Consider the following 14241-nt stretch of genomic DNA (forward strand, 5'->3'; position numbering starts at 1 on the left):
CGCGCAAAAACTCTGTGGGCATCTATAACAAAAATAATATGTAATAAGCACAATCTCACGCATGCCCAATCTAGACTTCTCGAACCAGGTACCACGCCTTATAGAACGCCATACGCCATCTTTCCGGCAACACCACATGTATCCGTCGCTGGTCCGAGAGGCCGGAACTTTAACCAATTTCATCGCCTCAAGGCAAAGAGAACACTTAACAACTTCGGCGATTAAACCGAATAGTTGTAAGAACTTGATAAGTTCTAACGCTGTCTCGCCCATCATCGCCCTCAACCGAACACTATTAAGGCGGTCTTTCATATCCATTCCTAAACAAAAAACCACAACCAAATACACTCAATAACAAACTCACCCGACATACAGCAATGAGCATTAAATTAAAACAAACGAAAACCATGAACACACCACCAGAGAGCACCACAAACAAAAACAAGACTAAACTCCGCGCCGTAATGACGTCACACACCACAACACGCTTACGTCACGGGTCAAAGCAGACGAGTAAGATCGGAGGTTTCTGTTCACCCTTTATTTTTAACGTGGAATGAGACGCCATTCTGCAAGTTCGGATATTTATTTGACAGCTCCTAATTTTGTCTTACTGAAGGTTCTGGCTTGTGTAGAGTGGCCTACACATGGTTGTTCACGCTCGTTATTCGGTGCATATTTCGATACTATCGTCAGTAACACCAAAGTTGATGTAAGAACGTGTAATCGCGTTACTCATATCTCTGATTCTTATTTATAATGTGATAAGTTAGTTGTCGTCTGCTAATGTTTTGGTTTCACCTTGAAAATTGTTTTTAACATTGCTTTAGCCATGGTTTTCGTATTGTGGAAGAAGGTATGTTTTCCCTATCGAAAGAGATACCAACTGTATGTTCAACGGTAATTGATTCTACGTGTAAGCTAGCTTGGTAGCTAGCTCTTATATGTAGGAGTAATTAGCGTATCGTATTTGTTTGTCTGTTTCACATCAACAATTTAAATGTCTGAGGAGAGTTAAGAAACATCGTAATTTCCAAAAGACTGTCAGTGATAATGTTTTCGTTATTACAAAGATTGTAGAATGGAGGAATACGATGATGGAGAGGAAGAGGTGCGAAAATCTTCCGAAAGCAACAAAACGAAAAAGAAATCGTTGTGTCGTGTGTTGATGCAGAAGAAAACGAAAGTTGGCTGTTTGTCAACAAATTCGGAAGAATTTTTCCACAAGAAATCTATGTGTGAAGAAGGAAAACTTGAGGAAAGGAAAGGTAGTCCAGTGAAAGTTATTACGCCGAGGGACTCGGGTGACTCATTGGAAAACTTCCAGACGAAGGCGAAATTACAAAAGAATTATCAGTGTTCTGAATCCTTGAGTGATTTAAATAACAGCACAAAAGTGGCACTGTGTTGTGCAATGACAGAGCGTTCCAGATCATCAAGCAGCAACCAGCGGTCTGATTATCAGTGTGTTGCCGAAGATAAATCAAGTATAAAAGCCGTCGCTCAGTTGGGGACATCGGCTGAAGAAAATACTACCAAAAAAGCCTTCAGCGACAAGAAGTCGGCGTCGTTGGAGGAAACCTTTAGTATAAATTCCGACATTGCGAGTAATAGAAAGCAAAATGAATCAAGTTCTGGAGATAGAGAAGAAACGTCATCTGTGCATCACGAGTTGTCCCTATCACCATCGGCAAGCGAAATTTCTTCTTGTGAATCTTGCTCACCCAAAAATTCTGTTTCACAAGCCCGCCTGAGAAGGCAACTACTCTCTCAGAGGAGATCGGCAGATAACCTTGTATCTTGTGTGGCACAACATTCCTCTCCTGTTTCGAACAGGAGTGCACCAGAACAGCGTCGTTTTAAAAAGAGATCATCGTCACATGACGCTGCAGCAGTTCAGGATGATGACAAAAAAGAGAAGGCAGTTCTTACGGTAAATAATGAGAATTCTGTGTCTGGAAATTCATCTTCCACAAGAGGACAGAAATTTGTGGCTTCAATGGATAGTTTGGCCAGGAATTCCTTACTTGCAGCACAAGTTCTGCATTTGATACCAACAATCAAAGCTAGGGAAAGGTTTGTTACTTACATAATGTAAACTGGCTTGTTTTCGTCAATATTTTTCAACTGCATCTGTGCACAACATTTTTTTTTTTTGCCAAGTGTCACTTAACTATAGCAGCTCATTCTCTAATTGATCATTTGTGTTTCTAGATTATATGTAGTATGCACAGGATGCACTCCATGTGTACTATCATTTCTGTTTCATTCTGCATTCTCAGATTGTCACTGCCCACAAATTATCATATTGTCCCATAATATTAGGAATCCCACTAATGGTAGTGTTAGTAGTTTTAGCTGAAGTAGAAATAGAGTAATTGTGTGCTGGTAGTTTGTCATATGACTTATTAATATTAATAAGATTACGTAAAAACCACTTGTGTGATTGATTCTCGAATATCGCTAAAGTACATCGAAACCATATCAAACATGTCTCAAGGGCTGTATTGAATGGAGGACAGCATCAATGATGCTATGTCTGTTAGCCCCATAGGAAAATTTAAAAAACCTGAAGTGGCAGGTGCTTGAAGATAGACACCATGTATGCCTACCTGTGAATTTTTAAGAAACAGTACTAAGTTAGGAATCTATTAGAATACTACAGGCCTCCTACCTATTGCTCCTGTGGTGAATACAAGACTAGACTAATTACTGTGTGCACAGAGGCATTTAAGCGATCGTACTTCTCGCGTGATATATGTGTATAGGAAAGGAAGATGGGAAATACTTTCTGTCATGCATTTCAATATATCTTATAGTGTATGTATGCAGATGTAGAGTATTTTCATTAAGCTACTGAGATATGTTTTGCTATCTTTGTAGTGGTTACTGAATTTAGCATACACTGGGGCTCCAGCTGAGTGATACACAACATATACTCTGACAGAAGTAAAGTAATTTCATTTCAGTAACATCACTGAGGCTATGGTCAAGTCACACTCTCAATTATGCCATGACAGGACCTCTGTGCCATTTGTTAGAAATAGAGAGAAGCTATGATAAAGCAGGCACAACATCTCTGGATGAATCAATTATCAGAAGTAACATGTTCTGTTTGCGATTATTGACTGTAATAGTATGAAGGCTTTCACGACCGGATGACATATCTTCTGGTAAACCTTCCGGGATGTAAGGTCGTGGTCCATGAAACTCTTCAGCTCTGGACGAAACGTTAGGAGCTGAAGAGTTTCATGGACCATGACCTTACATCCCGGAAGGTTTACCAGAAGATATATTGACTGTAAGCTAGACTTTTAGTTGTTGGTTTCAGTCAGTCAGTGACAAATACTAAAGTGACTCAATTAGAAGAGCACTGCTTTTGGAAAGCAGATATCCAATTTTCAGGCCCTCACCTGTCATAAAATTTTAACTCATTCCTTACAGTATGTTATTTCTTTCATCAGTGTAATACTGCCTTCACTCTTGTGACATCAGTTCAATTTTACCCCCTAATTCTACAATTGACTCACGTTTAGCTCACAGTGCCCTTCTTTCTTGTTACCTTTCAGCTGTTTTGTTTCCATGGTCTTTTTGATGCCTGAATGTTTGGAACGAAAATATTCTTTTTAGTGCGTTTGTCAAATGTTTCTCATAACACATGTGGTATCCTATGTTTACTTTGTACATTGTATTAACTCTTCGCCTGAAATATACATCTATACTCTGCAAACCTCTGTGAAGTGCGTGGCAGAAGGTACATCCCATTGTACCAGTAGTTAGCAATTCTTCCCATATCATTCACATAAGGCACAAGAGAAGAATGATGGTTTGATTGCCTCTGTGTGTGCAGTAGTTATTCTGCTCTTGCCCTCACAATCCCGAAGTGAGCGGCACACAGAGGGTTTTACTGTATTCCTAGAGTTGTCATTTAAAGCTAGTTCGTGAAACTTTGTTAAGTCTTTCTCGGAATCTTCAAGTGTCTTCCAGTTCAGTTTCTTCAGTATCTCTGTGACACTAACCCATGGAACAAACAAACCTGTGGACATTTGTGCTGTGTGCTGCCCTTCTGTATATACGTTGAATATCCCCTGTTAGTCCTATCTCATATGGGTCCAAAACACTTGAGCAGTATTCTAGGATGGGTCACATGGGTAATTTGTATGCAATCTCCTGTGCAGACTCATTGCACTTACCTAGTATTCTACCAATAAACCGAAGTCTACCTCCTACTTCACCTATGACTGAGCCTATGTGATCTTCATTCCATTTCACATCCCTACAAAATGTTACACCCAGGTATTCATATGAGTTACTCAATTTTGGCTGTGACTCATTGGTATTATAGTCATAGGATACTATGTTTTTTTGTTTGTTTTTATTTTGTGAAGTGCACAATTTACATTTCTGAATGTTTAAAGCTAGTTGCCAATATCTGCACCACTTTGAAATCTTATCGAGATCTGACTGAATATTTATCCAGTTTCAGCCAGTGCCTTAATATACACTACTGGCCATTAAAATTGCTACACCAAGAAGAAATGCAGATGATAAACGGGTATTCATTGGACAAATATATTATACTAGAACTGACATGTGATTACATTTTCACGCAATTTAGGTGTATAGATCCTGAGAAATCAGTACCCAGAACAACCACCTCTGGCCGTAATAACAGCCTTGATACGCCTGGGCATTGAGTCAAACAGAGATTGGATGGTGTGTACAGGTACAGCTGCCCATGCAGCTTCAACACGGTGCCACAGTTCATCAAGAGTAGTGACTGGCATATTGTGATGAGCCAGTTGCTTGGCCACCATTGACCAGACGTTTTCAATTGGTGAGAGATCAGGAGAATGTGCTGACCAGGACAGCAGTCAAACATTTTCTGTATCCAGAAAGGCCCGTACAGGACCTGCAACATGCTGTAGTGCATTATCTTGCTGAAATGTAGGGTTTCGCAGGGACCGAATGAAGGGTAGAGCCATCGATTGTAACACATCTGAAATGTAACGTCCACTGTTCAAAGTGCCATCAATGCGAACAAGAGGTGACCGAGATGTGTAACCAATGGCACCCCATACCATCACGCCGGGTGATACGCCAGTATGGCGATGACAAATACACGCTTCCAATGTGCGCCCACTGCAATGTTGCCAAACACGGATGTGACCATCACGATGCTGTAAACAGAACCTGGATTCATCAGAAAAAATGACGTTTTGCCATTCGTGGACCCAGGTTCGTTGTTGAGTGCACCATCGCACACGCTCCTGTTTGTGATGCAGCGTCAAGGGTAACCACAGCCATGGTCTCCAAGCTGATAGTCCATGCTGCTGCAAACGTCATCAAACTGTTTGTGCAGATAGTTGTTGTCTTGCAAACTTCCCCATCTGTTGACTCAAGAATCGAGACGTGGCTGCATGATCCTTTACAGCCATGTGGATATGATGCCAGTCATCTCGACTGCTAGTGATACCAGGCTGTTGGGATCCAGCACGGCGTTCCTTATTACCCTTCTGAACCAACCGATTCCATATTCTGCTAACAGTCATTGTATCTCAACCAACGCGGGCAGCAACTTCACGAGACAGTAAACCGCAATCACGATAGGCTACAATCCGACCTTTATCAAAGTCAGAAACATGATGGTACGCATTTCTCCTCCTTACACGAGGCATCACAACAACGTTTCACCAGGTAACGCCGGTCAACTGTTGTTTGTGTATGAGAAATCGGTTGGAAACTTTCCTCATGTCAGAACGTTGTCGGTGTCGCTACCGGCGCCAACCTTGTGTGAATGCTCTGAAAAGCTAATAATTTGCATATCACAGCATCTTCTTCCTGTCGGTTAAATTTCGAGTCTGTAGCATGTCATCTTCGTGGTGTAGCAATTTTAATGGCCAGTAGTGTAGATAATTACATCATCTGCAAAAAGTCTTAAATTTCGAGTCTGTAGCATGTCATCTTCGTGGTGTAGCAATTTTAATGGCCAGTAGTGTAGATAATTACATCATCTGCAAAAAGTCTTAGGTTATCATTAATACCGTCTGCAAAGTCCTTAATCTACAACATGAACAGCAAGGGTCCCAATACATATCCCTGGGGCAGACCTGAAATTACTTTTACATCTGACAATGACTCTCCAAAACTCCCTATCAAAAAGTCCTCAGTTCAGTCACAAATTTCACTTGATACCCCATATGGAACGTACTTCTGACAATAAGCATAGGTGTGGTACTGAGTACAATAAGCATAGGTGTGGTACTGAGTACAATAAGCATAGGTGTGGTACTGAGTCAAATGCTTTTTGAAAATGAAGAAATACAGCCTTCAGTATGTCGTGTGGGAAAAGTGTGTGTTGGGTTTCACATGTTTGATGTTTTCAGAATCCATGCTTGGTGGCACTGAGGAGGTCATACTGTTCAAGATACCTCATTGTGTTTGAGCTCAGAATATGTTCAAAGATAGTGGACAGTAGGTTGTGGAGATGTTCCACTATCCTTCTTGTAGATGGGTGTGATGTGTGCTTTTTTCCAAGAAGTGGACATGATTTTTTGTTCAAGGGATCTACAGTAGATCATAGTTAGAAAAGAGGATAACTCAGCTGAAAATTCAGTATAGAATCTAACAGGGATTCTATCGGGTCCTGGAGCTTTGTTCAGTTTTAACAATTTCAGTTGTTTCTCATCACTGCTGATACTAATGCTTCTTTCATTCGTCTTTTCAGTGCTGTGAGGATTAAATTGGGACAGTTCTCTTGGGTTTTCATTTGTGAAGGAACATTTAAAAATGGAATTGACTATTTCAGCTTTTGCTTTTCTGTCATTCCATTCCTTGGTTGCTGTCTGAGTTTTGGGTTGGTAGTAGTGGACCCAAATTTTATTATGAATGCCATAGCCTAATACAATTCCTTTTGTTGTAAATGTACGTGTACCATGAACTTATTTATGTCTCTCATCTTGTTTCTCTACTCTCTCTTTTGCTGTCTGTGACTAATCTGTATAGGCAACTACCAATGCACCAAACACACACATCTGTTCATAATTCTGTCTTATGCCACATAGTTTAGTTATGCGCTCAGTTTATCAGCCAAATTTCCTCTTAAATCAGTTTCCATTACTTCTTGAAGCTCTTACAACTCTGCACAGGTTTTAACCATCATAACTGAAAAATGAGTCTCCAAAGAGTGTGGAAGACCTGCCACATATCATATGAAAACTGATATATGTATATAATGTTAGTCTTCATGTGTATTGATAACATTTCTGGTATGTACTATCCTCAGTACCATTCTCCTTTTTCACATGCATCCATCCTTTTCTGCCTCCCATTCTGCTACTTTTTATCCGTTGTTGAAGCTAAAGATGTGACCCTCTTAACATCCAGTTGTAAATGTAACCTATAAAACTCCATGACCGTAAGACATTTTCAAAAACTGCCTCTGCGCATTACTCTTCAGATTTTTTTGTTTGATATGATATTCATATTAAGGATACCTTATATATTTCACCGAGCCTAATCTGGGAGTATCACATTGTCATTCACAGTTAGCACTATGTAAACCTGATATTGAACACTGCATCTATCAGTTTCATCAGTCATTTCTCCTTTGCTTCATGACAACTCTAAACTGACAGCTATTAATAATTCCCAGCATAATCAGGATGCAGCTTTCTGTGTTTGTCACACGGTTACAAAATATATAGATTACTAAGTGACTATCCTGGAACCAGGTACAAGTTGCAAGTTTCGTATGTGATAGTTCTTGCTGACACTCCCACAAAATGATGAAAGTAAAAAAGCTTACCACTTACTACACTTTTGCTGTTCATGCAGTTAAACTTCAGCATCAGAAATGATGTTTTAATTTATTACTTCTTTAGTACCAACTCTATTTCCAACACAGTTTGCAGACAACATTCAGATACACCACTGAACGTATCTGCAAAATTATATGATTGTACAGCACATAGTTCAGGAGATGCTGAGTTGCAGAGAGGCACAGCAAAAAGATTATCAAATGAAACTTTCTGCCAAACAGGTCTTCATCAGAATTAGACAGTATTCTCTCTCTCTCTCTCTCTCTCTCTCTCTCTCTCTCTCTCTCTCTCTCACACACACACACACACATGACCAAAGTCTTTGGCTACCAATGTCGTTGCTGAATCACCATAATATCTTTATTTTGGAGATAAGTGAAAAATTTCTCTTTGTAAGGCACTTAAGTAATACATAGTTAAATAATAATAACTGCATTATTATTTAATTAATAATATTGATTGACATTCATGTATTTGGAAAATGAAGGTATATTTAAATAAATTGTTCATAGTCTCTTTTGAGCATCTGTTGTCACTGTGTATGAGAAAAATCTTCACAGTTGACATGAGAAATCCAGACCTGAATTTAAATGTAAATGTATAATTCTAATAATGTAATAAATTTATTGTCACTAAATAAAAAATGATTTGTCAGCCTTATTGGGTTTTTGACTTATTATGTCTTAGTAACATATCCAGAGCCATAAAGACTATGCACTAGGTGCTGCACTTAGCAGTAAAATAAAATTTATTTTAACATATTCCCACTCGTGCACCATCATGAAATTTGGCACACACATTAACAAATAGTGTACGACTAACATAACAATATTCTGAAAATGAAAGTTGCTTCTCACCATACAGCAGAGATGCTGAGTCCCAGATAGGCACAACAAAAAGACCATCACCAATATAGCTTTCGGCCAGTAAGGCCTTTGTCAGAATTAGACGGAAAACACACACACACATACATACTCGCACAAACGCAATTCACACACACGACTGCATTCTTAGGCAACTGAGGCCACACTGCGAGCAGCAGCACCGGTGCATGATGGGAGTGGCGATTGAGTGGAGGTAAGGAGGAGGCTGGGGTGGGGAGGGACAGCAGGATAGGGGGGGGGGGGACAGTGACTTGCTGTTTGGGAGCGCGCAGGGACGAGGTGGAAAGAGGGTAGGGCAGCTATGTGCAGTCAGGAGGTTAGACAAAGTAGGTGGAGAGATGGGGAGGGGGGGGGGGGGGGTAGCGGAAAAGGTGAGAAGTAAACAGACTGGGTGCCATATGGAGGAATGAGGGTGGTGTAGTGCTGGAATGGAAACAGGGAAGGGGCTGGATGGGAGAGGACAATGACTAACAAAGGTTGAAACCAGGACGGTTATGGGAATGCAAGATATATTGCAAGGAAAGTTACCACCTGTGTAATTCAGCAAAGCTGGTGTCGGTGGGAAGGATCCATATGGCACGGGCTGTGAAGCAGTCATTGAAATGAAGAATGTCATGTTTGGCACCATGCTCAGCAACAGGGTGGACCTCTTGTTTCATGGCTACAGTTTATCTGTGGCCATTCAAGCATACAGACAGCTTGTTGGTTGTCATGGCCACATAGAATGCAGCACAGTGGGTGCAGCTTAGCCTGTAGATCACTTGACTGGTTTTACAGATAGCCCTGCCTTTGATAGGATACATGGTGTTTGTGACCGGATTGGAGTAAGTGGTGATTGGAGCATGTGTAGCACAGGTCTTGCATCTAGGTCTATTACTAGGGTGTGAGCCATGAGTTAAGGGGTTGGAAGCAAGGGTTGTGTAGGGATGGACGAGTATATTATGTAGGTTCGGTGGACAGTGGAATACCACTGTGGGAGGGGTGGGAAAGATAGTGGGTAGGACATTTCTCATTTCAGGGCATGACAAAAAGTAGTTAAAACCCTGGCAGAGAATGTAATTCAGTTGCTCCAGTCCTGGGTGGTACTGAGTTACGAGGGGAATGCTCCTCTGTAGCCAGACAGTGGAACTTTGAGATGGTGGGAGACTAGGAAGAAGGAGATTTGTTTTTGTGCAAGGTTGGGAGGATAACAATGGTTTACCAGAACCTCAACAACTTCTCCCCCATTTGCTTCACCTAGTCCTACTCAACCCAACAAACCACCTTCCTAGTTGTTGACCTCCACCTCGAAGATGGCTGCGTAAGTACCTCCGTCCATATCAAACCTACAACCACCAGCAATGCCTCCACTTGGACAGCTGCCACCCATCCCATACCAACAACTCCCTTCTGTGCGTGATGTTTCTAGTTTCCCACCACTTAACAAAGTCCCACTGCCAGCCACAGAGAAGTGTTGCCCTCGTAACTCAGTAGCACCCAGGATTGGAACAACTGAATTACATTCTTCACCAGGGTTTTGACTACCTCTCGTCGTGCCCTGAAATGAGAAATGTCCTGCCCACTATCCTTCCCATCACTCCCGTAGTGGTATTTCGCCGTCCAACAAACCTACATGATATATTCACCCATCCCTACACAACCCCTGCTCCCAACCCCTTACCTCATGGCTCATACCTATTTAATAGACCTAGATGCAAGACCTGCTCTGCACATCCTCCCATCACCACCTACTCCAGTCCAAATGTCAGCTATCAAATCAAAGTCGTGTGATCTACAAGTTAAGCTGCAACCACTATGGTGCATTCTGTGTGGGCATGACAACCAACATGTCTGTCTGCATGAATGGCCACCAACAAACTGTGGCCAAGAAACAAGTGGACCACCCTGATGCTGAGCATGCTTCCAAACATGGCATTCTTCATTTCAATGACTGCTTCACATCCTATGCCATATGGATCCTTCCCACCAACACCAGCTTTTCTGAACTGCACCGGTGGGAACTTCCCTTGCAATATATCATACATTCCCATAACCCTCCTGGCCTCAACGTTCGTTAGTCATTGTCCTCTCCCATCCAGCCCCTTCTCTGTTTCATCTACATCTACATACATACTCCGCAGTCCACTATACAGTGCGTGGTGGAGGGCACCTCATACCACAACTAGCATCTTCTCTTCCTGTTCCACTCCCAAACAGAACGAGGGAAAAATGACTGCCTATATGCCTCTGTACAAGCCCTAATCTCTCTTATCTTATCGTTCTGGTCTTTCCGTGAAATGTAAGTTGGCGGCAGTAAAATTGTACTGCAATCAGCCTCAAATGCCGGTTCTCTAAATTTCCTCATTAGCGATTCACGAAAAGAACGTCTCCTATCCTCTAGAGACTCCCACCCGAGTTCCTGAAGCATTTCCGTAACACTCGCCTGATGATCAAACCTACCAGAAATAAATCTAGCAGCCCGCCTCTGAATTGCTTCTATGTCCTCCCTCAATCCGACTTGATAGGGATCCCAAACGCTCGAGCAGTACTCAAGAATAGGTCGTATTAGTGTTTTATAAGCGGTCTCCTTTACAGATGAACCACATCTTCCCAAGATTCTACCAATGAACCGACGACGACGATCCGCCTTCCCCACAACTGCTATTACATACTTGTCCCACTTCATATCGCTCTGCAATGTTACGCCCAAATTATTAATGGACGTGACTGTGTCAAGTGCTACACTACTAATGAAGTATTCAAACTCCATTCCAGCACTACACTGCCCTCATTCCTCCATGGCACCCAGTCTCTTTACTTCTCTCCTTTTTTGCCACCCCACCTCCCCATCTCTCCGCTTCCTGTGTCTAACCTCCTGACTGCACATAGCTGCCCTACCCTCTTTCCACCTCGTCCCTGTGTGCTCCCCAACAGCAAGTCACTGTCCCCCATCCCTATCCTGCTGTCCCTCCCCACCCCAGCCTCCTCCTTACCTCCACCCAGTCACCACTCCCATCATGCACTGGTGCTGTTGCTTGCAGCATGGTCTCAGTTGCCTGAGGCTGTAGTTGTGTGTGTGAATTGCATTTGCATAAATGTGTATGTGTGTGTTTGCTGTCTAATTTTGATGAAGGCCTTACTGGCCGAAAGCTATATTTGTGACCGTCTTTTTGTTGTGCCTATATGCAACTCAGCATCTCTGCTATATAGTGACTAGCAACTTACCTTTCCATAATATTGTTACATTCCATCCTGGATTTTCCATTTTTGTGTGACTAACATACATTTTTTAAACAAAAAATTTTGATTTTGAAATTTTTAAAATTAAAAAATAATTTAATTTTAGAAAAAATGAACATTGTTATGAATAGAGTTAACTGGCACATACTTTTAAAGCTTATAAGAAACTGAATGAAATGGTACAAATATTAGGTCTGTAAGTCAAATAGCTTTTTAGATATGGTGACTTTAAGATTTAAAAGCATAACTTTGGAGGTTTTAAAAATTAATAACTCTAAAATGAAAGGCCCAAACAAATTTTAATGTGGGATTTTTCGTGCAGATTACTACCACAAATGTACAAAAAATTATCAAAATCTGAGATTTCAAGAACCAGACCATCGGTTGATTTCACATGGACTGACCCTAGTTTCTAACCAACCTTTTTTATATTCTGTGTTCTTGTTTGCAAGTAATTAATTGCCAAACAGTGCATCATAACAGTAGTTTATAACCAGGGGGAAGATGGAAGATTTGGCAGGGGCTCAGTCATGAGAAAAAAGTGTAGCTTGTGTTCTCTCCCCTCTTCCTCTCTCTCACTCCCCCCCTCCCCCAAACACACTCTCAAAGAAAGCACTAAGTGTCATATACTTCTAGTTTGAACTTGTATATTTTTTTGTGATTGTTATTCACAGCTGAAGCATGTGATTGTGGAAAATAACAATTTTCCAGTATTGTTGAATTAACTTTCTATTATTTAGCTGTATGAGCATGAGATTTTGTAGAATAATGCATTCAGTTCTGATGAACTTTTATTGTATGGATTGCAGAGTGAATTAATGTCTTACACTTCTTGTTTTCTCTAATTTTGAGACCCATTTAATCTTTATATTGTGTGGATTGCATGTTTCTTTTATCTGTTTACAATTATTTGGCTGCCTTCTTGTGTACTTACTCATATGTTATTTAAAAAAAAAATGTAATAGAAAATATGTCATTTGTACATGTTACTTCATGCTAAAAGCTACTATGTAGGCCTAGTTACTTGATAACCGTTAAGCTTTTGTTAGCTATGGTATATAATTGAACAATTATGTCTAATACCTTGTTCAGTGATGTGTCCACAAACAAAGGTATTTTATTTGCTTTTAAAATTATGTTTGCTGTCTGCTAGACATTTTATATCCTTGGGTAGGCTATGAAAGAGCTTGATAGCCGCTACTGAACTTCACTCCTAACTAAGCCAGAGTCATATTCAGTATAGAGTTGTGAAGCTGTTTTCTTTTTACTGCCTATGTTAATCTCATTTTCTAAATGGAGTGGGTTGTTGATGACAGATTTCAACAACAATCAATTTATTGTGACATTATTTTTGGTTTACTTGCTTGTTTAAATGGAAGACACTTAAATATATATGCATGTGAATCTGACACCTAATATCAATTTCTTTGTTTTATGCAATAAATACTTTCTGTTTAAATGGTGACCTGTCCCAAAATTGCACTATAGGAACAATGAAATAGGGAGTATTTTTGAGAAAGAGAACCAAAGATTGTGTCTTATTAACAGAACACTAAGAAGATGCGACAAATTTATTAGACTGCCTACACTATGCTTACCCATCCTCTTCTGGAGTAATTGCTGTGTAATATGAGATCCTTGCCAGATAGATTAATAGATGACGTTAAATAAGTACAAAGAAGGACAGCTCGTTTTGTATTACTGCGAAATAGAGGAGCGAGAGACACAGAGGTGATAAATTAATTGGGGTGCCAATCGTTAAAACAGAGGAATTTTTGTTGCAGTGAGATGTTTTCATGAAACTGGTGTTACCAACTTTCTTCCCTGAATGCCAAAATATTTGTTAACTCCCACCTTCTGAGGGAGAAAGGTCTATCATAATAAAATATGACAAATTAGAGCTTGTTTGAAAGATTTAGGTATTCATCTTCCCACATGCTATTTGAGAATGAGTGAGTGAGTGAGCTAGTTAGTTAGTTAGTGACATGTTCGATAAATCATTTGAAAGAATCTTATATGACTCCCTCTCTCCTCTTTTTTTATTTCATTTATTTGTTTTATAAACAGGTGACCAGTTTTTAAATAGAAATTCGTCCATGGGATAGGAGGAATTGTACAGGAGAAATGATTTTAGGTTAGATTTTAAACTTAGTTTGCTACATGTCAGATATATTATCTTACAAGACAAATGACCATAAAGTTTTATTGCCACATATTTAACTCCTTTCTGAGCCATCGACAGCTTTAACAATGGGCAATCCTTTATTCTAGTGTTGTATGTGTGGTCAATTGTGATGGTTTGTATCTGACAAATTTCA

The 14241-nt window shown here is 40.4% G+C and overlaps 1 protein-coding gene across 1 annotated transcript in view; it reads left to right on the plus strand.

Annotated features, from left to right (window-relative positions):
- The first annotated feature begins 1135 nt into the window (after positions 1 to 1135).
- Positions 1136 to 14241, plus strand: part of LOC124595949 (inositol polyphosphate 5-phosphatase E) — an 83305-nt gene continuing 70199 nt past the window's right edge. Inside the window, exon 1 of the mRNA XM_047134870.1 lies at positions 1136 to 2076. Within this exon, the coding sequence (XP_046990826.1) occupies positions 1169 to 2076 (908 nt within the window). The 5' untranslated portion in view covers positions 1136 to 1168. The remainder of the gene's footprint in view (positions 2077 to 14241) is intronic.

Source organism: Schistocerca americana, chromosome 2 (genome assembly GCF_021461395.2).
Source record: "Schistocerca americana isolate TAMUIC-IGC-003095 chromosome 2, iqSchAmer2.1, whole genome shotgun sequence".
In the NCBI taxonomy this organism is placed as follows: domain Eukaryota; kingdom Metazoa; phylum Arthropoda; class Insecta; order Orthoptera; family Acrididae; genus Schistocerca; species Schistocerca americana.